The sequence below is a fragment of the Carcharhinus amblyrhynchos genome, chromosome 26 (assembly GCF_965287045.1).
Source record: "Carcharhinus amblyrhynchos chromosome 26, sCarAmb.v2.hapA, whole genome shotgun sequence".
Lineage (NCBI taxonomy): Eukaryota > Metazoa > Chordata > Chondrichthyes > Carcharhiniformes > Carcharhinidae > Carcharhinus > Carcharhinus amblyrhynchos.
The window spans coordinates 14,831,629-14,855,437 of record NC_137349.1 but is presented as its reverse complement, the minus strand read 5'-3'; the positions used below and the strand labels follow the sequence as shown (position 1 = coordinate 14,855,437).

Here is a 23,809-nt window from a genome sequence, read left to right as displayed (position 1 = left end):
AGGGATGGCTTGTGACTGATTTAAATAAGATTGAAGCACTTTTGCAGGCAGTTTCTGCAGATCGAGAGCTGCACGTGTTGGAGCTGTGAAATGGGCAATGCAAATGTGTGAGTAAACAGGTTTATCCAGGGGGAAGTGGATTGTGAAAGAGGCAGCGGGAAGCTGAAATCTGCAGTTTAACTTCCTGAGGCAAATGTATCAAGAGGCGATAGGGCTTCACAAACCACCAAACTTCCTCATTCTGCACAACGCCTGTCTGAACAAGAACCACAGACCAGAGACTGAGACAAACATGCTGCAGACAGAAATCGCCAGGAATAAACTGGAGTTAAACATCACCGCTGTGTATGTATTCAGGAGGAGAGGGGGCAATGAGAAGGGGAGCTCTGAGTGTGAGGAAAGAGGGATCAGGACAGGCTGGGGGAACAGTGATCACCCCTCCAGCAACATAACCAAAACAAGAATGCCCAAGAAGCTGGAGACCACCAGAGGTTTAAAAACCAGCTCACTTCCTCCCTTGCCCCATTCCAATCAAATCATTGCATTAATTTTATTCTTCCACATTCTTCCAATACGCTATCCGTTCACTTTTGAGTCTTAAAGCAGAAGGAGCATCAATTCTCTCAGTTACTTCACAAATCTTACCTACCTATTACTGAGAAAATATTCCAACCGTGGTCAAACTGTAGAGTCACTGTTTATTCAGGGTAAGGACCACTCTCTGTGTAACTGTACAGAGTCACTGTTTATTCAGGGTAAGGGTCACTCACTGTGTAACTGTACAGAGTCACTGTTTATCCAGGGTAAGGGTCACTCACTGTGTAACTGTACAGAGTCACTGTTTATTCAGGGTAAGGGTCACTCACTGTGTAACTGTACAGAGTCACTGTTTATCCAGGGTAAGGGTCACTCACTGTGTAACTGTACAGAGTCACTGTTTATCCAGGGTAAGGGTCACTCACAGTGTAACTGTGTGCCTGGGTTTGCAAAACCTCACTTACTGTACTGTCTGGAGACAATACACATCTCTGTAACCTGTGATCAGTGCTCCTTCCACACTCATTATCAGCCACTTCAGGTCTTGAACAGCAGGTTAGGTGTAAGGATTTGCATTCTAATCAGTAATCTCTAAACTGTCTGTGCTTTATATGCTCTGTCTGAGGCCAGAACTCTCCATTCACCTGACGAAGGGACTAACCCGAAAGCTTGTGAGTCTATTATCAAATAAATCAGTTGGACTAAAACCTGGTGTTGTCAGACTTTTAACTGTACAGAGTCACTGTTTATTCAGGGTAAGGGTCACTCACTGTGTAACTGTACAGAGTCACTGTTTATTCAGGGTAAAGGTCACTCACTGTGTAACTGTACAGAGTCGCTGCTTATTCAGCAGGATAAGTATTACTCATTCTGTAACTGTACAAAGTCACTGTTTATTCAGGGTAAGGGTCACTCGCTGTGTAACTGTACAGAGTCACTGTTTATTCAGGGTAAGGGTCACTCACTGTGTAACTGTACAGAGTCGCTGCTTATTCAGCAGGATAAGTATTACTCATTCTGTAACTGTACAAAGTCACTGTTTATTCGGGGTAAGGGTCACTCACTGGGCCCGATTTTACCAAAAATTTGCGCCCGAAATCGCAGTAAATTCAGGCGTCGGGCCTGTAACACGGTCTGCACCCAAATCTAAGCAGATCGCGCCTTTACCGACACTCGATTTGTGTGCGGATCTGGTCCACGCCCCAATTGGGCGGCCCGACGATTTAAAATCGTTAGCGTGCATTTAAATCGATTTAATGAACTGCGTGCCAAACTCTACTGTCAAATCCCACTTTACCATCCTAGGATCTGTTCCGGATCCGTGCCGTTACCAACCTGCAGAATAAAAATTCCTATTCTGCAGGGGAACCTCCGAAGCCCATCCTCCTCGAACACCCTTCGCAGAACCCCCACTAACCACCCCAGCAAAACCCCCCCCAGCCACCACCCCCCACACCCCCGGCACCAGACCCTTCCCCTGGGAGGCAGGCCCCGCCTCACCCCAACCCCACCCCGCCCCGGCAGGCACCAGCGGGAGGCCAGGAAGGTGCTGCAGGCTGTCCAACGACTGCAGATCAGAAGGATGGTGGAGGGAGAGCAGCGATGGAGGTAGGTTGGGGGTGTGCTCTGCCGAGGAGGGCCTGCCTCCCGGAGGGGGGGGGGGGCGGGGGGGGAGGTGCGGTCTGATTGCGGGGTGGCTGCCTCCCATGGGGGGTCCGATCGTGGTGGGGCGTGGGGGTGTGTGCTCTGCAGAGGGGGGCCTGCCTCCCGGAGGGGGGGAGGGTCTGATTACGGCGGAGGGGCTGTTTCCCAGAGAGGGTCTGACCGGGGAAGGGGTGCGGTGGCCTGCCGGGCGGGGCCTGGCTCCCGGGGGGTCTGAGCACAGCTCACCCCGCTCCCCCCCCCCCCCCCCCCACCGCCCCGGAAGTGCTGTTTCAGATTTTTTTCGAACTGCGCGTGTGCAGTTCAGAGCTCCGATCGTTCTGGCAGCGCTTAGCCCCGCCCACAGCGCAGACCGGATCGGAGCAGGCAAAAAACGTAGGGACGCGCTGGAACGAGGATTCCAGGCTCAGATCTGTTTTACATCCAGATCTGGCCCTTAGGCCCCGATTGGTAAAATCGGGCCCACTGTGTAACTGTACAGAGTCACTGTTTATTCAGCAGGGTAAGGACCACTCACTGTGTAACTGTACAGAGTCACTGTTTATTCAGGGTAAGGATCACTCACTGTGTAACTGTACAGAGTCACTGTTTATTCAGGGTAAGGGTCACTCACTGTGTAACTGTACAGAGTCACTGTTTATTCAGCAGGGTAAGGATCACTCACTGTGTAACTGTACAGAGTCACTGTTTATTCAGCAGGGTAAGAACCACTCACTGTGTAACTGTACAGAGTCACTGTTTATTCAGCAGGACAAGGATCACTCACTGTGTAACTGTACAAAGTCACTGTTTATTCAGCAGGGTAAGGATCACTCACTGTGTAACTGTACAGAGTCACTGTTTATTCAGCAGGGTAAGGATCACTCACTGTGTAACTGTACAGAGTCACTGTTTATTCAGCAGGGTAAGGATCACTCACTGTGTAACTGTACAGAGTCACTGTTTACTCAGCAGGGTAAGAACCACTCACTGTGTAACTGTACAGAGTCACTGTTTATTCAGCAGGGTAAGGGTCACTCACTGTGTAACTGTACAGAGTCGCTGTTTATTCAGCGGGGTAAGGATCACTCACTGTGTAACTGTACAGAGTCACTGTTTATTCATCAGGGTAAGGATCACTCACTGTGTAACTGTACAAAGTCACTGTTTATTCAGCAGGGTAAGGATCACTCACTGTGTAACTGTACAGAGTCGCTGTTTATCCAGCAGGGTAAGGATCACTCACTGTGTAACTGTACAGAGTCACTGTTTATTCATCAGGGTAAGGATCACTCACTGTGTAACTGTACAGAGTCACTGTTTATTCAGCAGGGTCGAATGTAAGCTGACATTTATATACATAAATTCATCAATTGTTCCATTGTGGCTTACTAGGTATGGCTGTGGATTTGGATACCAAGTGTGCTTCCAGTGCATATTCTCTGCGTACCTTCTGTATGCCACAGTGTACTCACCGTGTGTGCTTCAGTGTACTCTGCATGTGTGTCCCAGTGCATTCTCTGTGTTTGCCTCAGTGTACTCTGTGTGTGTGCTTCAGTGTACTCTCTTTGTTTGCCCCAATTTCCTCTGTATGTGTGCCTCAGTGTACTCCCCATGAGTGCCTCACTGTACTCTGTGTGTGCCTCAGTGTACTCTGTATGTGTGCCTCAGTGTACTCCCCATGTGTGCCTCAGTGTACTCTGCATGTGTGCCCCAGTGCACTCTCTTTGTTTGCCCCATTGTCCTCTGTATGTGTGCCTCAGTGTACTCCCCATGTGTGCCTCAGTATACTCTCTGTGTGTGCCTCAGTGTAGTCTGTGTGTGTGTGCGCCTCAGTGTACTCTCTGTATGTGCCTGTGTATGTGCCTCAGTGTACTCTCTGTGTGTGCTTCAGTGTACTCTCTGTGTGTGCCTCAGTGTATTCTCCACGTGTGCCTCAGTGTACTGTGTGCCTGTGTGCCTCAGTGTACTCTCTGTGTGTGCCTCAGTGTATTCTCCATGTGTGCCTCAGTGTACTGTGTGCCTGTGTGCCTCAGTGTACTCTCTGTGTGTGCCTCAGTGTATTCTCCATGTGTGCCTCAGTGTACTGTGTGCCTGTGTGCCTCAGGGTACTCTGTGTGTGTGCCTCAGTGTACTGTGTGTGTGTGCCTTGGTGTAGTCTTTGTGTGTGCCTCAATGTATTCTCCATGTGTTCCTCAGTGTACTGTGTGTCTGTGTGCCTCGGGGTACTCTCTGTGTGTGCCCCAGTGTACTCTCTGTGTGTGCCTCAGTGTACGGTGTGTCTGTGTGCCTCAGGGTACTCTGTGTGAGTGTGCCTCAATATACTCTGTGTGTGTGTGCCTCAGTGTGTGTGTGTGTGTGTGTGTGTGTGTGTGTGTGTGTGTGTGTGTGTGTGTGTGTGTGTGTGTGTGTGTGTGTGTGTGTGTGTGTGTGTGTGTGTGTGTGTGTGTGCGCCTCAGTGTACTGCCAGTGTCTGTCCCCATGTAATCCTAGTTTCTCCGAATCTAACTAGCCAGTGACTGTTCAGGAAAGTTAGTAGTTCCTTCCAAACCCACAAGTTAGATTCGCAGCTCTTCGAACCAGCTTCACCTGATTTTAACGACAGCTTCTTGCTGACAAACTCTTCCTAATCCCTTTGGCAATTCCTGAAATCTCTGCTGTCCATTGGATTCTCAGCCTCCCTTTATCCCAAATTGTTTGCAATTTGCAGTTCTCATGATGTTAGATTTCAAGGACAAAACTGAATGAGGAGCTCGGGGCTTGGGTCCTGGACTGAGCTAACAGCCAAGTTTCACCCTCTCATCCTGCGGCCAAGGTTATCTCCAGGACTGAATCCTCACCAACACATCACAACCTGTCCTCCTCTTAAGCTGCAGCCAGGCTGGCAAATTCCTGACACAAAGTTCATCAACTTCATGGTGTTTTTTTGATTCCTGGGGTTCTGATGGATTCCTGAGATTCTGGTTCAACTCCTGAGATTCTTGTTTGATTTCTGGGATTCTGATTGATTCCTATGATTCTGATTCGATTCCTGGGATTCTGGTTGGAATGTTGGGATTCTGATGGATTCTTGGGATTCTGGATGGATTCCTGGGATTCTGGTTGGAATGTCAGGATTCTGATGCATTCTTGGGATTCTAGATGGATTCCTGGGATTCTGGATGGAATCCTGGGACTCTGGTTGGATTTCTGGGATTCTGGTTCGATTCCTGGGATTGTTGTTCAGGTCACTTGTCCAGAGTGTAAATGGTTAGAAACTGACATGCTTGGTATTAAGAGAAAATGGAATCAAAGATTGGCAGTCAATTGGATGTCTCACGCGGGGAATCTCACTGCTTTACTTGTCAGGTACAATATAAATATCATCGTCGGGATTAACCTCGCACTCTGTGTAGTTACAATATATTGGCTGCTCGTTTAAATAAATATCACAGGTTGGATCACACTCCAGATAGTAGGTATCGTCCACGGTCTTCGGGTTCCTGGAAGAGAGAAGCAGAAATTCCACTAAAAAGAGAAAAGGAATTCCCTGAACAGACTTCCACAAAATCTAATTTATTTCTGCTGGAGGTGCCATGGAAGGTGAGAACTGCAGTTGCAAGGCCATAACGGCAGAAGTAGAATCATAGAATCCCTACAGAACAGAAAAAAGGCCATTCAGCCCATCGAGTCTGCTCTGCCATTCAATGACTGATTCAATGTGATAATCCTCAACTTCACTTTCCCGCCTTGTCCCCCTATCCCTCGAGTCTCTCACTGATTAGAAATCTGTCTGTCTCAGCCTTGAACTCAACCCAGTCTCTACAGCCCCTCACAGGAAAGAATTCCACAGATTCACTCTCCTCTGAGAGAAGAAATTCTTCCTCATCTTTGTCTTCAGTGGACGACCCCCTTATTCTGAGGTGATGCCCTCTGGTCCCAGACTCTCCCACAAGGGGAAACAATCCCTCAGCATCGACCCTGTCAATCCCCCTGAGAACCTGATATGTCTCAATGAGGTCGCCTTTCATTCTGCTAAACTCCAATGAGTACTGGCCCAACCCACTCAATGTCTCCTCATAAGAAAACCCCACCCTACCTGGGATCATGAAGCATGATCATGATGCTTGAAACATGACATATAGAAGCGGATCAAAATAGATTTTTTGACACAGGAACAGTAACTGAAAAGGCACTCAGATCCCAGGATCACGAAGGTACACATCTGCAAAACATAGCTGCTTCAAAGAACAAAGGAAAAGAAAGAGAGACACACATAGAAAATACAGAACTGCAAAAAATAGTCGATGAAAGAAGGACAAATGAAAGCAGCCACAAGCTACAAATAAAAGTACCGGCTGCAGAGAAAAGGGCAGCACAGGTGGAAACTACAAGTGAATTGCTTTGTGAGTAAAATTGACGGCAGTAAATTTCCAATTCCATCTATTCCAATCCCATCTCCGGTTGAAATGAATGGTGATACATGGCAAAACTGATAGTATTTCCACTTACAATGGCAAAACTATGAGATTGCTACAGGCTTAATAAGCTTGAAGCAGTAAGAGTATTCATACTCCTGGCTGGGACTACTACAATTTCTATACCACCCTCAATCTAACAGACATGCAAAGAAGAAAGATGACAGATTTTGAAAGCCTTGAATGCACACTTTGAACCTGAGTGAATGTTAAATATGAATGTTATGTATTCAACAACAGAGTTCAGGTGAAAATGAATGGTACGTCACTGCAGTAATACAGCTAGCAGAATCATGTGAATTAGGACAGCTAAAAGATGAAGACTACTGCCCTTATACACAGAAACAGAAGGGACAATGACATTTGCTTCTCTCTTGAGACATGCATGAGGTTCTTTCTAAAGTTTTTTCAAATACATTCACATTTAGAGACCTCTTTCGTTTATATGCTTTGTTTGTGCATAGTTAGTACCATAAATATATTTACACATTCACAGGTACAGATACGTTAATGCATTGATACATGTGCAGTTACACACTTACGGTCACTGATGTGTTAACGTATTTGCACACTCAGTTATCAATGTGTGAATGAATTTACACTTCCAATCACTGGTGTGTGTGCATATATTTTCCCTTTCCCTGTTCTTGTTGTGTCGAACTATTCACATAATTACTCACTTAACTGCATTGACACGGTAACTTGTGCACTGTGTGTTGGTGCATTTACACTCTTCTGCACATTAACTGCACTTTACCTGCCATCACCTCCTGGTGCTCCATCCGCTTCCCCCAACAGCGTGTTCTCATAATCCCGGTGAGCCAGCTGCTGCTGACCTCCTTGCCTGGAACACTCTGCAGCATCTTTCCAGTTTGTGGTGCTGACGTATCTTTGCTGCCCAGGATCCGAGGAGGAGATGGAATGGCGTTTGTTTGGGTAGAGGGTGCTGCCAGTGTGTTGGCAGCCCTGTCTCATCAGCACACAAATAACAACTCCAACAATGATAACAATCAGTAGTGTGATGAGGACAAAGATTGGCAGGAGATTCAGCCCCTGACACTCAGAGTGATAGAAACTGCTGACATTTGAAACATTGGAAATATTGGATACGCTGCAACTTATTTTCTCGAGGGAACTCTTTGAGCAGTTCTCTAGCGCACTGCAATTGCGCATCAAGTTTTCCAAAAGCTTGCAGGAACAATCAAAGTGAACTTGTTTTGTGAGAATGATGTTGAGAGAAATAAATGTAAGAGGGTTTCCATTGAGAGTCAGTGTGCTTAAACTGTGGAGCCTTTCCAGGAGGTTGTCTGGAAGTTGCTGAAGGTGGTTATTCTTGAGATTGAGTTGCTTCAGTTGTGGAGTGTTTGAAATGTTAACAATGCGGGAGATTTCACAGTTGGCCAATGACAGGTCAGTCACCTTCCGAAGGCCTAACTGACTCCAATCCAGACAATTGATGGAGCAGTTGGTGGCAACAGCGGTTGTCGGGTTTGGCCATTCAAATGTTGGGATTCCACATTGTGAGCCCGCTGTCCACTCAATATGAAGCAAGATGACAATCAGTCCAAACTTCATCCTTTGAAGACTGAGAAAGCTTTCTGTTAGAAATCCTCACCAAGAATTATTGCCAAGAATAGCCCATTAATTGTCATACATGACTTTAAAAACAAGATCTCTTATTGCGTGCACTGAATAATGTAATCCCGCCCAAGGTTTCCCCAAAGCTGGGGCTTATTCACAAACAGATTCCAAACTGCATTCAGAGATCCCCTTAACCAAAAGAAACATTTAAACGAAAAGACAGCACTTCCAACAGTGCAACACTCCCTCGGTACTGACCCACTGACAGTGCGGCACTCCCTCAGTACTGACCCTCTGACAGTGCAGCACTCCCTCAGTACTGACCCTCTGACAGTGCTGCACTCCCTCAGTACTGACCCTCTGACAGTGCAGCACTCCCTCAGTACTGACCCTCTGACAGTGCAGTACTCCCTCAGTACTGACCCTCTGACAGTGCTGCACTCCCTCAGCACTGACCCTCTGACAGTGCGGCACTCCCTCAGCACTGACCCTCTGACAGTGCGGCATTCCCTCAGTACTGACCTTCTGACAGTGCTGCGCTCCCTCAGTACTGATCCTCTGACTGTGCAGCACTCCCTTAGTACTGACCCTCTGACAGTGCGGCACTCCCTCAGTATTGACCCTTTGACAGTGCGGCACTCCTTCAGTACTGATCCTCTGACAGGGTGGCACTCCCTCAGTACTGACCCTCTGACAGTGCAGCACTCTCTCAGCACTGACCCTCTGACAGGGTGGCACTCCCTCAGTGCTGACCCTCTGACAGTGCTGCATTCCCTCAGTACTGATGCTATGACAGTGCAGTGGGCTCATCCTGCAGTCCATACATGTGTAGATTAGATAGATTTGCCATGCTAAATTGTGCCTTGTGTTCCCAGGATTTATGGGTTAATGGGGGGATGTTAAGGATAATACACGGTGTCATGGGAATTGGGCCTAGCTAGATGTTGAAGGGTTACTGCTGCCTCAATGGGCCGAATGACCTCCCTCTACTCTCCAACAATACCGTCCTATGAACAATGCAGCCCTCCCTTAATCCTGATGTATGCAGCACCAACTCAGTCATGGGCTTTCACATCTAAGTGATCTTGGATCTGTGTTCACTCTGAGCCCTGGGCACAAGGGGATCACTCTGAGCCCCGGGCACAGGGGGATCGCTCTGACCCCTGGGCACAGGAGGATCACTCTGAGCCCCGGGCACAGCGGGGATCACTCTGACCCCTGGGCACAGGAGGATCACTCTGAGCCCCGGGCACAGGGGGGATCACTCTGAGCCCCGGGCACAGGGGGATCACTCTGACCCCTGGGCACAGGAGGATCACTCTGAGCCCCGGGCACAGGGGGATCGCTCTGACCCCTGGGCACAGGGGAGGATCGCTCTGACCCCTGGGCACAGGGGAGGATTGCTCTGACACTCTGGGCACAGGGGGGATCACCCTGAGCCCCGGGCACAAGGGGGATCGCTCTGACCCATGGGCACAGGGGAATCACTCTGACTCACAGGCACAGGGGGATCGCTCTGAGCCCCGGGCACAGGGGGGATCGCTCTGAGCCCTGGGCACAGGGGGGATCACTCTGACTCACAGGCACAGGGGGGATCACTCTGAGCCCCGGGCACAGGGGGGATCACTCCGAGCCCCGGGCACAGGGGGGGATCACTCTGACTCACAGGCACAGGGGGGATCACTCTGAGCCCCGGGCACAGGGGGGATCACTCTGACTCACAGGCACAGGGGGGATCACTCTGAGCCCCGGGCACAGGGGGGGATCACTCTGACTCACAGGCACAGGGGGGATCACTCTGAGCCCTGGGCACAGGGAGGATTGCTCTGACCCCTGGGCACAGGGGGGGATCGCTCTGACCCCTGGGCACAGGGGAGGATCGCTCTGACCCCTGGACACAGGGGGGATCGCTCTGACCCCTGGACACAGGGGAGGATCGCTCTGACCCCCAGGCACAGGGGGATCACTCTGACCCCTGGACACAGGGGGGATCGCTCTGAGCCCCGGGCACAGGGGGGTCACTCTGAGCCCTGTGTACAGCGGGAATCACTCGGGGTTTGGTGACCTTCACAACGCTCTGTCCACTAATCGTGTTCCAGGGAGCAGGCTGTGCAGAGAGTTGTGATTAAGCTCACACCCAGTGGCTGTCAGAGGCCGGAAACACAGCCAGGGTCACGATAGAAATCCAAAGACAGGCTGAATATTGATGAAGAAGGAAAAGGCAGAGACAGATTGATAAATGATCAAACGCGGAGAGTGTTCGCTTGAGTCACCACCCTTCACTGAATGGAAATGCCGAATATTTTCCTTACCTGGACATTGCTGATTGTGAGATAATCTCTGGTCGATTTCTCAAAAAGAATGAGTCTGAGTTTCTGAACAAATTCATTTTGTTATTTGGAAAATGGGGAAGTTGACAAAAGGAAACATTCTGTTCAGGAAGCTTGTGGCCTGATATTGCAAATTCAAGAATCTCTTGTCATCAATTTCAAGAACTGGTGCTTTTTTTATAATTTTATCGTTGAACTTTTCTGGGAAAGGAACTGAAAGTTACAAAATTACCAGTTCCCCACCAACAAGATGGAATTAAAATAAAAGAGGACATCTGCTTGTGTTTAGAATGGTAGAATCCCGACTGTGCAGAAAGACGCCATTCAACCACAATCCCACCAAGCCCCACCCCCACTGACAGTGCGGCACTCCCCCAGTACTGACCCTCTGATAGTGCGGCACTCCCTCAGTACTGACCCTCTGACAGTGCGGCACTCACTCAGTACTGACCCTCTGACAGTGCGGCACTCCCTCAGTACTGACCCTCTGACAGTGCAGCACTCACTTGGCACTGACCCTCTAACACTGCGGGGGTCCCTCAGTATTGACCCTCTGACAGTGCACATTCCCTCAATACTGACCCTCTGACAGTGCGGCACTCCCTCAGTACTGACCCTCTGACAGTGCGGCACTCCCTCAGTACTGACCCTCTGACAGTGCGGCACTCCCTCAGTACTGACCCTCTGACAGTGCGACACTCCCTCAGTACTGACACTCTGACAGTGCGACATTCCCTCAGTACTGACCCTCTGACATTGCAGCACTCCCTCAGTACTGACCCTCTGACAGTGCGACACTCCCTCAGTACTGACCCTCTGACAGTGTGACACTCCCTCAGCACTGACCCTCTGACAGTGCGGCACTCCCTCAGCACTGACCCTCTGACAATGTGACTCCCACAGTACTGACCCTCCAACAGTGCAGCACTCACTTGGCACTGACCCCCTGACACTGCGGGGGTCCCTCAGTATTGACCCTCTGACAGTGCAGCACTCCCTCAGTACTGACCCTCTGACAGTGCGACACTCCCTCAGCACTGACCCTCTGACAGTGCGGCAGTCCCTCATTAATGACCTTCTGACAGTGTGACACTCCCTCAGCACTGACCCTCTGAGAATGCGACTCCCTCAGTACTGACCCTCCGACAGTGCAGCACTCACTTGAGGGAGTGCTGCACTGTCAGAGGGTCAGTACTGAGGGAGTGCCACAATGTCAGGGGCTCAGTACTGAGGGAGTGCCACACTGTCAGAGGGTCAGTGCTGAGGGAGTGCTGCACTGTCACTAGTGAGGGAGCACTGTACTGTCAGATGATCAGTACTGAGGGAATGCCGCACCGTCAGAGGGTCAGTACTGAGGGAGTGCCGCACTGTCAGAGGGTCAGCAGTGAGGGAGTGCCCTACTGTCAGAGGGTCAGTACTGAGGGAGTACCGCACTGTCACTAGTGAGGGAGCACTGTACTGTCAGATGATCAGTACTGAGGGAATGCCGCACCGTCAGAGGGTCAGTACTGAGGGAGTGCCGCACTGTCAGAGGGTCAGCAGTGACCCTCTGACGGTGCGGCATTCCCTCAGCACTGACCCTCTGACAGTGCGGCACTCCCTCAGCACTGACCCTCTGACAGTTCGGCACTCCGTCAGTACTGACCCTCTGACAGTTCGGCACTCCTTCAGTACTGACCCTCTCATACTGAAGCAGTGTGCCTTATTTGTGCCTTATTTTCCTCAACATTTACCCGACCTAGTCCCCTGAACTAAGGTGCAATTTAGCATGACGAATCCACCTAAACCACACTTCTTTGGACTGAGGGAGGAAACAGGATCACCCGGAGCAAAGCCACACAGACAACTGGACACATCTAAACGCAACAGAGACAGTGGCCTAAGCAGGATTGAACCCGGGTCCCTTGTGCTGTGAGGCAGAAGTGCTAACCACTGTGTCGCCGTACCCCCCATATTTATCACTGATATTAGCTGCAACATTTCCATATATTCGAAAATGCTGTCCATTTCTCACTGGCATCAGGATGAATATTTGTCCCTCAAGACTGACCTGGAACCACGCAAGCTATAATGTTCCAGCGGTCATCCATTGCAGGCATTTATCTGACGAAGGAGCAGTACTCTGAAAGCTAGTGGCTTTTGCTACCAAATAAACGTGTTGGGCTTTAACCCTGGTGTTATGAGACTTTTTATTGCAGGCAGGGACAGTATTGTCTGCACACACAGTCTGATTGCATCATAGAGCCTAGGATGAAGAAGAACAAGTGTTGAGTCAAACTAGCGATAAGGTAACTGTAATCGTAGCAACACGGGTTAATAAATTCATATTTAAAAATTGAGATTTATTTTTAGAGGAATAGAATTGAAAAGCAGGGAAATTAAACACTTCTTGAACTTTGGAGTGTTATTAACCAACATTTAACTCAAGTGTCTCCGACAATCAGAGCTTTTTAGTTTGGTGATTAGTGGACTGTCAGTTTCTACTGGTTACTCAGGAGACTTCCCGTCTGGTTTACACAGCCAGACAGCTTTCTGTACAATTTTTGGGGAAATCCGCATCTTGTCACGTGGGAAGCTTCTAAAGGCCAGTTGACTAAAGTTCAGGACCAGCATGTTCCTGCAAAGATAAAGGATAAGGATGACGGGATTCCAGAACCTTGAATGTCAAAACGAAAATGAAGGCATACGTGAGTTTTCGGAAACTGAGGATAAACAGAGACCTCAAAGAACATAAAGAAAGCAGGAAAGAACTTAAACAAGGAGCCAGGAGGGCTAAAAGGGGCCACAAAATGTCCTTGGCAAACAGGATTAAGGAAAACCCCAAGGTGTTTTATAGATAAGGAGCAAGAGGATAGCTAGGGAATGGTTAAGATCACTCAAGGACAAAGGAGGGAGTTTATGCATGGAGCCGGAGGGAGTAGGTGAGGTCCTGAACGAATATTTTGCATCGGTATTCACAAAGGAGAAGGACATGGTGGGTGGTGAAGTCTAGACATGGGCATGTTGATATTTCCAGGGCATGTCGATGTAAAAGGAAAGGAGGTGTTGGGGGTTTTGAAACCCATTAAGGGAGACAATTCATCAGGACCTGATGGAATCTATCCCAGAATACTGAGCGAGGCGAGGGAGGAAATGCTGGGGCCTTGTACAAAATCTTTGTACCCTCTTTAGTCACAGGAGAAGCCCCAGAGGACTGGAGAATAGCCAATGTTGTCCCTTTGTTTAAGAAGGACAGCAGGGATAATCAGGGAAGCTACAGGCCAGTGGGCCTTACATCAGTGATAGGGAAATTATTCAAGAAGATTCTGAGGGACAGGATGCACTCACATCTGGAAAAATGTGGAATTATTAGCAATAGGCAGCATGACTTTGTGCGGAGGAGGTCGTGTCTCACATACTTTATTGAGTTTTTTGAGGCAGTGAGAAAGAGGATTGGTAAGGGCAGGGCGGTGGATGTTGTCTACATGGATTTTAGCAAAGCCTTTGACAAGGTCCCTCATGGCAGCTGGTGCAGACGGTGAAGTCACATGGGATCCACAGTGAACTGTTAAGATGGATACAGAACTGGCTTGGTCATAGGAGACAGGACATAGTGATGGAAGGGTGTATTTCAGACTGGAGATCAGTGATCAATGGTATTCCACAGGGATTAGTGCTGGGGCTCCTGTTTGTAATATATATAAATGATTTGGAAGAGAATGTAGGTGGTCTGATTAATAAGTTTGCAGACAACACAAAGATTGGAAGGGGTATGAATAGTGAGGAGGATTGCTAGAGGATACAGCAGGATATTGATAAGCTGGAGACTTGGGCGGAGAAATGGCAGATGGAATTTAATTTGGACAAATGCGAGGTGATGCATTTTGGAAGGTCTAATACAGGAGGGAACTATACAGTAAATGGCAGAACCCTTAGAAGCATTAACATACAGAGGGACCTGGGTGTACAGGTCCACAGTTCCCTGAAGGTAGCACCACAAGTGGATACACTGGTCAGGCAGGTGTAAGGCCTTCGTCAGTCGGGACATAGAGTATAAAAATTGGCAAGTCATGTTGCAGCTGTGTAGAACTTTAGTTAGACCACATGAGGAATATTGCACACAATTCTGGTCACCACACTACCAGAAGGATGTGGAGGCTTTGGAGAAGGTTCAGAAAAGGTTTAACAGAATCTTGCCTGGTTTGAAGGGTAATAACTATGAGGAGAGATTGGAGAAACTTGGCTTGTTTTCATTTAGAGGCTGAGGGGCGGCCTGATAGAAACTTACAAAATGATGAGAGGCACGGACAGGTAGAAATGTTAACTATGTGGGGACATAGGTTTAAGGTAAAAGGGGGAAAGTTTAAAGGAGATGTGAGAGGCAAGTTTTTTACACAGAGAGCGGTAAGTGCCTGGAATGCGCTGCCAGAGGAAGTGGAAGATGCAGATACAATAGCAACATTTAAGAGGCATCCTGACACATGCATGAATCGGCCAGGAATACAGGGATACCGACTGTGTAGAGACAAAACCGCTTTAATTTAGAAAGGTGTAATGTGACAGCACAGACTTGGTGGGCTGAAGGATCTGTTCCTTTTTTTTGTTTTTTAGAAATACAGATAAGCTACCCACAGGAAGTCCACATGTTATCTTATTTACTGGTTAATGGTGAGGCCTTTGACAGATTCTAATCACACCCTGCAGATATACATTCTGGGTTTTCACTGATCTCTGCAGTGCGATTTGAATATTAATGTTCCAGTTTTTCCACCTGTTAATGACCACGTAGTGCTTGGTCCAAGCCCCAGACCCCGGATTTCCTCCCTCCCGCTGGCAGTGGTTAGCCACTGATTTTGGGATCCCTGAATGAACAACTTTATGAGTCGTTCTGTTCGTTCCTCTGCAATTGCTTGTGCCTAGTTTCTGCACTTCCTGCAGCGGCTGTTCCCCAAGCAATGGCCAAAAAACTGCTGGATTACTAGCATTGTGGGAGATGCTGTAAAGCCAAGGGTGGATCTCAACTTCCACAGGTGTAGGTACAGGGGGTGGAGGGTTGTAGGTACCAGGTGGAGGATTGCAGGTACCTAACAACCCTACAACGGGGGGTTGTAGGTACTGGGGGGTTGTAGGGACTGGAGGGGGTTGTAGGTACCGGAGGGGGGGGGGAGGGGTGGTGCGGGTGAAGGGGAACATTAATATTCAAGTCACACTGCAGAGTTTAGTTAAAACCCAGAATGTATATCTGCAGGATGTCCAAGGCCTTATCATTAACCAGTAAATAAGATAATGTGTAGACTCCCTATGGGTAGCTTATCTGTATTTCTAAAGGCCAAAGAACAGGAACAGGCCCTTCGGCCCACCAAGTCTGTGCTATCACAAGACACCTTTCTAAACCTGACCTGCCTGTCTGTATCTTCCTGGATCTGTTCAATCATTTTATCCAGTTTCCCTTTCACCTGAGTGAAGCGTTTGGGTAATAACAGTTTGGGACCTCCCCGGATTGCTCAGAATCTTTCCCCTGTATCCCCTTTCCCCCAGTACCCTCTTCCCCCTGTACCCCCTTTCCCCAGTACTCCCTTTTACCCCAGCACCCTCTTTCCCTGGTACCCCCTTTCCCCAGTGTCCTGTTTCCCCTGCACCTCCTTTCTCTATCAGCCTCAGGAGAACTTCTTGGAGGTGGTCAACATCAGCTTCTGCTGTTTGAATAGCTAAAAAGTTAATCACTGATTTTCCTGTGTTACCCCAGTCGCCGATCCTGTCATCCCTGTGGGTGGGAAACTATATGTGCCCAATAGAATCAGCCAGTGTGGACAATATTCATTTAAACATTATCCTATAAAATCATTCTAATCTTGTATTCACTTAACAGTAATCTGGCCGCTTTTTTGTGGTTACATTCAAAATTTCCCGTGTTACTTCATGTTTAACATTGTTGTACAACATCTCAGTAAACAACAGCAGTCGGGTAGTTGTTGCTTTTGCCTGCGTGTTCTTGCTGGGATATCAAGTTTGGACCGGGGAGATGCTGATGATCCTGTTTTTGTGGCCAGCAGCTCCCCTGCCAGATGTGAACTCAGCAACTTACTGGGAGATGGACTCAGAACAGCTGCATTCGAAGAATACGGTGCCCAGTTATCCTGATAAACCTTTCATTGTAAGCTCTGTGGTTGATCTGAAGTCCTTGTTCAAATTGCTCAGTCCATTTTCCTCATCTTTGGAAAGCTCATTCTCTGAGAGTCAGCAATTCCCCGTTCCATAAAGGAATCCTTTTGGGCTAGAAAGGGGAACATGCCAGGGTTGATGGGGGCATTATCCTTCAGGACTGTAACTCTACCTGTGATCCTGATACTGGATTGCTTCCTATTACCCTGCCTGCTCTGGCATGAGATCCCACTCTCAGCCTGAGGCTCCACTCCTGGCCTGAGGCCCCACTCCCAGCCTGAGGCCCCACTCCCGGCCTGAGGCCCCACTCCCAGCCTGAGGCCCCACTCCCGGCCTGAGATCCCACTCCCAGCCTGAGGCTCCACTCTTGGCCTGAGGCCCCACTCCCAGCCTGAGGCCCCACTCCTGGTCTAAGACCCAAATCCTGGCCTGAGGCACCATCCCAGACTATGGCCCCACTCCCACCCTGAGGCCCCACCCCCAGCCTGAGGCCACACTCAAGGTCTAAGGCCCCACTCTTGGCCTGAGGCCCCACTCCCAGCCTGAGGCCCCACTCCCAAAGAACAAAGAAAATTACAGCACAGGAACAGGCCCTTCGCCTCTCCAAGCCTGTACCAACCATGCTGCCCGACTTAACTAAAACCCTCCTACCCTTCCGGGAACCATATCCCTCTACTCCTATCCTATTCATGTATTTGTCAAGGCGCTCCTTAAAAGTCATTACTGTATCCGCTTCCACTACCTCGCCCGGCAATGAGTTCTAGGCACCCACCACCATCTGTGTAAAAAATGTTCCTTTTACATCTCCTTTAAACTTTGCTCCTCGCACTTAAACCTATACCCCCTATTAATTGACTCTTCCATCCTGAGAAAAAGCTTCTGACTATCCACTCTGTCCATGCTCCTCATAATCTTGTAGACTTCTATCAGGTCACCCCTCAAACTCCGTTGCTCCAGTGAGAACAAACAAAGTTTCTCAAACCCCTCCTCATAGCTAATGTCCTCCATACCAGGCAACATTCTGGTAAATCTTTTCCGTACCTTCTCCAAAGCCTCCACATCCTTCTGGTAGCGTGGCGACCAGAATTGAACACTATATTCCAAGTGCGGCCGAACTAAGGTTCTATAAAGCATCAACACGACTTGCCAATTTTTAAACTCAATGCCCCAGCCAATGAAGGCAAGCATTCCGTATGCCTTCTTGACTACCTTCTCCATCTGCATTGCCACTTTCAGTGACCTGTGTACCTGTACACCCAGATCTCTTTGTATATCAATACTCTTAAGAGTTCTGCCATTTGCTGTATATTTCCTAACTGTATTTGACCTTGCAAAATGCATTACCTCACATTTGTCCAGATTAAACTCCATCCACCATCTCTCCGCCCAAGTCGCCAAGCCTCTGATCTATATTCTGCAGTATCCTCTGATGGTCCTCATTGCTATCCGCAAATCCACCAAACTTTGTGTCGTCCGCAAACTTACTAATCAATCCAGTTACATTTTCCTCCAAATCATTTGTACATATTGCAAACAGCAAAGGTCCCAACACTGATCCCTGAGAAACACCACTTGTCACAGCCCTCCATTCAGAAATGCACCTTTTCATTGCTATCCTCTGTCTCCTTTGGCTGAGTAAGAAGTCCCACAACATCAGTTTAAAGCCCAACAGGTTTATTTGATAGCAAAAGCTTTTGGAGTGCTTGCTGCTCCTTTGTCAGGTGAGTCAAGGGGCAGCAAGCGCTCCGAAAGCTAGTGGTTTTTGCTATCAAATAAACCTGTTGGACCTTAATCTATGTTTAGCCCAGTCCAACACCGGCATCTCCACATCATGACTTCTTTGACCAAGCCAGTTCTGTATCCACCTTGCCAGCTCATCTCTGATCCCATGTGACTTCACCTTCTGCACCAGTCTGCCATGAGGACCTGGTCAAAGGCTTTACTGAAGTCCATGTAGACAACATCCACTGCCCTACCCTCATCAATCATCTTCATCACTTCCTCAAAAAACCCAATCAAGATCGTGAGACACGACCTCCCCTTCACAAACCATGTTGCCTCTCACTAATATGTCCACTTATTTCCAAGTGGGAATAAATCCTGCCCCAAAGAATCCTCTCTAATAATTTCCCTACCACTGATGTAAGGCTCACCGGCCTGTAATTACCTGCATTATTCTTGCTACCCTTCTTAAACAGAGGAACAACATTGGCTATTCTCCAATCCTCTGGGACCTCCCCTGTAGCCAGTGAGGATACAAAGATTTCTCTCAAGGCCTCAACAATTTCCTCCCTTGCATCTCTCAGTATTCTAGGGTATAACCCATCAGGTCCTGGGGACTTGTCTACCTTAATGTTTCTCAAAAACCCCAATACCTCCTCCTTTTTGATCTCAACATGACTCAACCTATCTGCACATCCTTTCCCAGACTCATCATCCACCAACTCCTTCTCTTTGGTGAATACTGACGCAAAGTAATCACCTAATACCTCACCCATTTCCTCTGGCTCCAAGCATAGATTCCCTCCCTTGTCCTTGAGTGGACCAACCCTCTCCCTACCTACCCTTTTGTTCTTTATATATGTATAAAAAGCCTTGGGATCTTCCTTAACCCTGCTGGACAATGCTTTTTCGTGACCCCTTTTAGCCCTCCTTACTCCTTGCTTAAGTTGCTTTCTACTTTCCTTGTATTTCACACGTGTTTCGTGTGTTCCCAGCCTCCTAGCTTTGACAAGTGCTTCCTTGCCTGCGGCCCCACTCCCAGACTAAGGCCCCACTCCCAGCCTGAGACCCCACCCCCAGCCTGAGGATCCATTCAAGGCCTAAGACCCCCTCCTTGCACTGAGGCCCCACTCCCAGCCTGAGGCCCCACCACCAGCCTGAGGCTCCATTCAAGGCCTAAGACCCACTCTTGCACTGAGGTCCCACTCCCAGCCTGAGGCCCCACACCCAGCCTGAGGCCCCACACTTGCCCTGAGGCCCTACTCCCAGCCTAAGGCCCCACTCCTGGTCTAAGGTCCCACTCCTGTCTTAAGGTCCCACTCTCAGCCTGAGACCTCACTCTTGACCTGAGGCCCCATCCCCAGCCTGAGGCCCCACACTTGCCCTGAGGCCCCACACCCAGCCTGAGGCCCCACTCTTGGTCTAAGGTCCCACTCCTGTCTTAAGGTCCCACTCTCAGCCTAAGGCCCCACTCCCAGCCTGAGACCTCACTCTTGGCCTAAGGCCCCATCCCCAGCCTGAAGCCCCACTCAAGGCCTAAGGCCCCACTCCCAGCCTGAGGCCCTACTATTGGCCTGTTCATTTGTGTGTACCATCCAGAATTCCGTGTTTGGAATGTGGAATGTCTGCTGTATTCCGAATTGCTTATACATCTCTTGCGTTACCTTTCTCATAAAATGGGTCCTCTGTTCTGAATCAAGTTGTATGGCATTCTCTATCTGGGTATTAACTCTCATAAAAGGATCCTCACCACTGTGATTAGAAACAAGAGTAGGCCATTCCACCCATCGTGTGGGCTCTACCTTTGCATTACAATAAGACCATAAGACATAGGAGCAGAATGAGGCCACTCGGTCCATTGAATCTGCTCTGCCATTAAATCATGCCTTTTTTTTCTCGTTCCCATTCTCCTACCTTTTCCCCATACCTCCCGATCTCCTTATTCATCAAGGACCTATCTATCTCTGTCTTAAAGACACTCAATGACCTGGCCTCCTCAGTCTTCTGCGGCAAAGAGTTCCACAGATTCACCACTCTCTGGCTGAAGAAATTCCTCCTCATCTCTGTTTTAAAGGATTGTCCCTTTAGCCTGGGGTTGTGCCCTCTGGTTCTAGTTTTTCCTACTGGAGGAAACATCCTCTCCACATTCACTCTATCCAGACCTCCCAGTATCCTGTAAGTTTCCACAAGATCCCCCTTCATCCTAAACTCCAATGAATACAGACCCAGAGTCCTCAACTGTTCCTCACACAACAAGCTCTTCATTCCAGGGATCATTCTTGTGATCCTCCTCTGGACCCTTTCCAAGGCCAGCACATCCTTCCTTAGATATGGGCCCCCAAAACTGCTCACAATACTCCAAAAAAAGGCCTGTCCGGAGCCTTATACAGCCTCTGAAGTACATCCCTGCTTTTGTACTCTAGCCCTCTCGACATGAATGCTAACATTGCACTTGCCTTTCTAACTGCTGACTGAACCTGCACGTTAACGTTAAGAGAATCTTAAACAATGACTCCCAAGTCCTTTTGTGTTTCTGATTTCCTCAGCATTTTCCCATTTAGCAAATAGTCTATGTCTCCATTCCTCCTTCCAAAGTGCGTAACCTTACACTTTTCGATATTGTACTCTATCTGCCACTTCTTTGCCCACTCTCCTAACCCGTGCAAATCCTTCTGCAGCCCCCCTGCTTCCTCAATACTATCTGTCTCTCTACATATCTTTGTATCATCTGCAAATTTAGCAGCAGTGCCTTCAGTTCCGTCCTCCAAATCGTTAATGCGTATTGTGAAAAGTTGTGGTCCCAGCACTGAGCCCTGAAGCACATCACTACTCACCGGTTGTGAATCTCTGGTTGTGAATGGTTCTACCCATTGGTAAACTGATCTATCTCCACGAAGCAATACTTCCTAGTGGGTGGGCCGATAAAGGCAATTTGAATGCTTTCCCAAGGTCCTGTGGGCCTTAGCTGGTGTGACATTCATGTTTTGATTGGCTAACCAGCTTTGTAGTGACCATTGACAAAGCAGTGGTAACATTTAGCAGCATCTTTCCTCATCTCTCATTCCGAGGGGTCTGGTTCATTGTACATTGTGCTGTGTGCACCCTGGGCCTGGGACTCTACACTCTCCTCCATATGCACCTTTCTGTCTCCACTGTACTAACTTCAGATTGTAACTTCCCAATATCCACTCCTGTGAGTAATTCCATGCCCTCTTCATGCACATTGCCACTTGGTATGTGCTTTCTATTTTGCTTTACCACTGCCACCTCATCTGACTTTCTGCTTCTTCTGATGCCTTCACCATCTCCTCGCATCTGATTTGACCCCTTGGGGAGGCGACTAACCCTTGCTTTCTCCAGGCTAATGCGCTCATTCACCGTTCCAAAGGAATGCTGACTGCCTTGCTCCATCATCTCACTTTCCTTTTCCCAATCTAAGTGCCGGTATGAGTGCTTTTAATTCTGCCATCTGTGCCAACATTCCTCCTTTAGCAACCACCTCCTGGTTCCAGACACTGCAGCCCATCCAGTGTGAAGTTTCCTGGTTCCATGATTCATCAACAGATTGGAGAATTGTACTTTGATAGGGTGTCAGGTTAATCAAGCTAAGGATTGGTGTATCACCGGTGGAAAATATTTGGACTGTTGTGGAATCTTTGTGGGAGTTTAGTCCAATATAGATGGTTCCCCTTACGATAAAGACCAACTTTTCTTGTGAGTTCTCTGCCAAGACCCATTTGTGATGTCTAGAACTGAATAGGTTCAAAACCATTGAAGGTTGTCGCTGGGTTGGCTACAAAAGGATGTTCCTTTCGGGCCACCTTGTTCAGGTGCAATCTACAGTATTATCTCTGTGGCTTTGCCTCAGAGGCGAGTTAGTGACTGATACCATCTCATGCGGTATTCCCACCTCCACAATGTCAGCTACGCTCTGATGGCAAGATCCGCCCACCTGCTGTACTTGTGGTTCAATGGGATTTGTGTGCTAGCCCAAGGTTCACTCATCCACAGTCTCTTCCATATTGCCCACACTTTCCCTATTAGCCACCCTGTGTCCAATCCCGCAACAACCACACTTCCCACTTTTATTGTGGAATCGGTTATTGCCCGGGGTCTACCCTCCTTGTGTTTTGTTCATTTCCAAATCATTTTCGCTCCTCTACCTATGTAACCATACTCAGTTTGCTGAGAATATCCATGCCTAGAATTTTTCCTTCTGGATTGTCACAAACCCAAAACCGCACTGGAAAAAAAGATGCCACTCTCCCCACTGTATAAGGATCAAATGTTTGGTTATTGGGATGTCCATCTTCATCACTGACACTGTCTGTGTCTATTGGCTTATTGAACTGCCCCTTAACAGCGCTGTAATGTAGAGGTGGGAGCAGGTCTGTGGTCCAGGGCCTAGGTCTTATACAGCAACTTGATCTGTTCTTTCCCCATGCCTTCCAAGTGCAGGGGGACATGGTTCAAGACTTATGGGGAGAGATTGGCTCCATTGATCAGGCTGAACTAGTAGGCAATCTTCAGGCTGGGTCTGAGGCGACTGGACCAAGTTATGAATGGATACACTGGAGTTTTCCAACAGGGCCTGCGAAAAATAGAAGGGGCCAAGGCCAACATCTACATTGACCCTGACATTATGCTGAAATATTTCAGAGCAAAACCAGCCCCACACTATGCTGGAGAAGGTGGAAATTCTACTAGGCGACCTTGAAAGTTTAGGTAAAATAAGGCCTGTGTAATTTGAAGAATGGAAAGCGCCTTTAGTTCTTGTTCATAAACCCAACAAATTATTTTGTCTTTGTGGGGACAATAAACGAACAGGAAACTGGCGGGACAATTCTCCCAAAAGTGCAGAATTGGCAAGAAAACTGTTCTAGATGCCAAATGTTTTTTCAGAGCAACTTCAGACCTGAATCTCCACACTTTGTGCAATGCAGAGATCCCAATCGTGAATCTCATTAAAAACCTGGGGGGGTGGAGGGCGGGGTGGCCTATTCACGTTGGAATTTGACAGTTCTGGAACTCTGCACATGCACAGTGGCCCTGATCTAAAAACATAAGAACATAAGAAATAGGAGCAGGAAAAGGCCATCTAGCCCTTCGAGCCTGCCCCGCCATTCAATAAGATCATGGCTGATCTGAAGTGGATCAGTTCCACTTTCCCGCTTTCTCCCCATAACCCTTAATTCCCCTGTCTATCAGAAACCTATCCACCCGTGACTTAAATATATTCAGCGAGGTAGCCTCCACCACTTCAACGGGCAGAGAATTCCAGGCACTCACTACCCTTTGAGTGAAGAAGTTCCCCTTCAACTCCGATCTAAACTGCCCCCCCTTATTTTGAGGCTGTGCCCTCTAGCTCTGCTATCTTTTCTAAGCAGGAAGAATCCCTCT

At 48.4% G+C, this 23,809-nt stretch overlaps 1 protein-coding gene across 2 annotated transcripts in view; it reads right to left on the bottom strand.

Annotated features, from left to right (window-relative positions):
• Positions 1–4,537: 4,537 nt before the first annotated feature.
• LOC145358590 (uncharacterized) overlaps positions 4,538–23,809 on the bottom strand; it is a 20,646-nt gene continuing 1,374 nt past the window's right edge. Inside the window, exons 1-3 of one of the 2 annotated variants that reach the window (XM_080212773.1) lie at positions 10,529–10,559; positions 7,393–8,220; positions 4,538–5,660 (exon numbers count right to left, since the gene is read on the bottom strand). In XM_080212773.1, coding sequence (XP_080068899.1) covers positions 5,516–5,660; positions 7,393–8,220; positions 10,529–10,536 — 981 coding nt within the window. In that variant the 5' untranslated portion in view covers positions 10,537–10,559 and the 3' untranslated portion in view covers positions 4,538–5,515. Of the gene's footprint in view, positions 5,661–7,392; positions 8,221–10,528; positions 10,560–23,809 lie in introns of those variants that run through there. The other variant, XM_080212774.1, reaches the window with a different exon arrangement.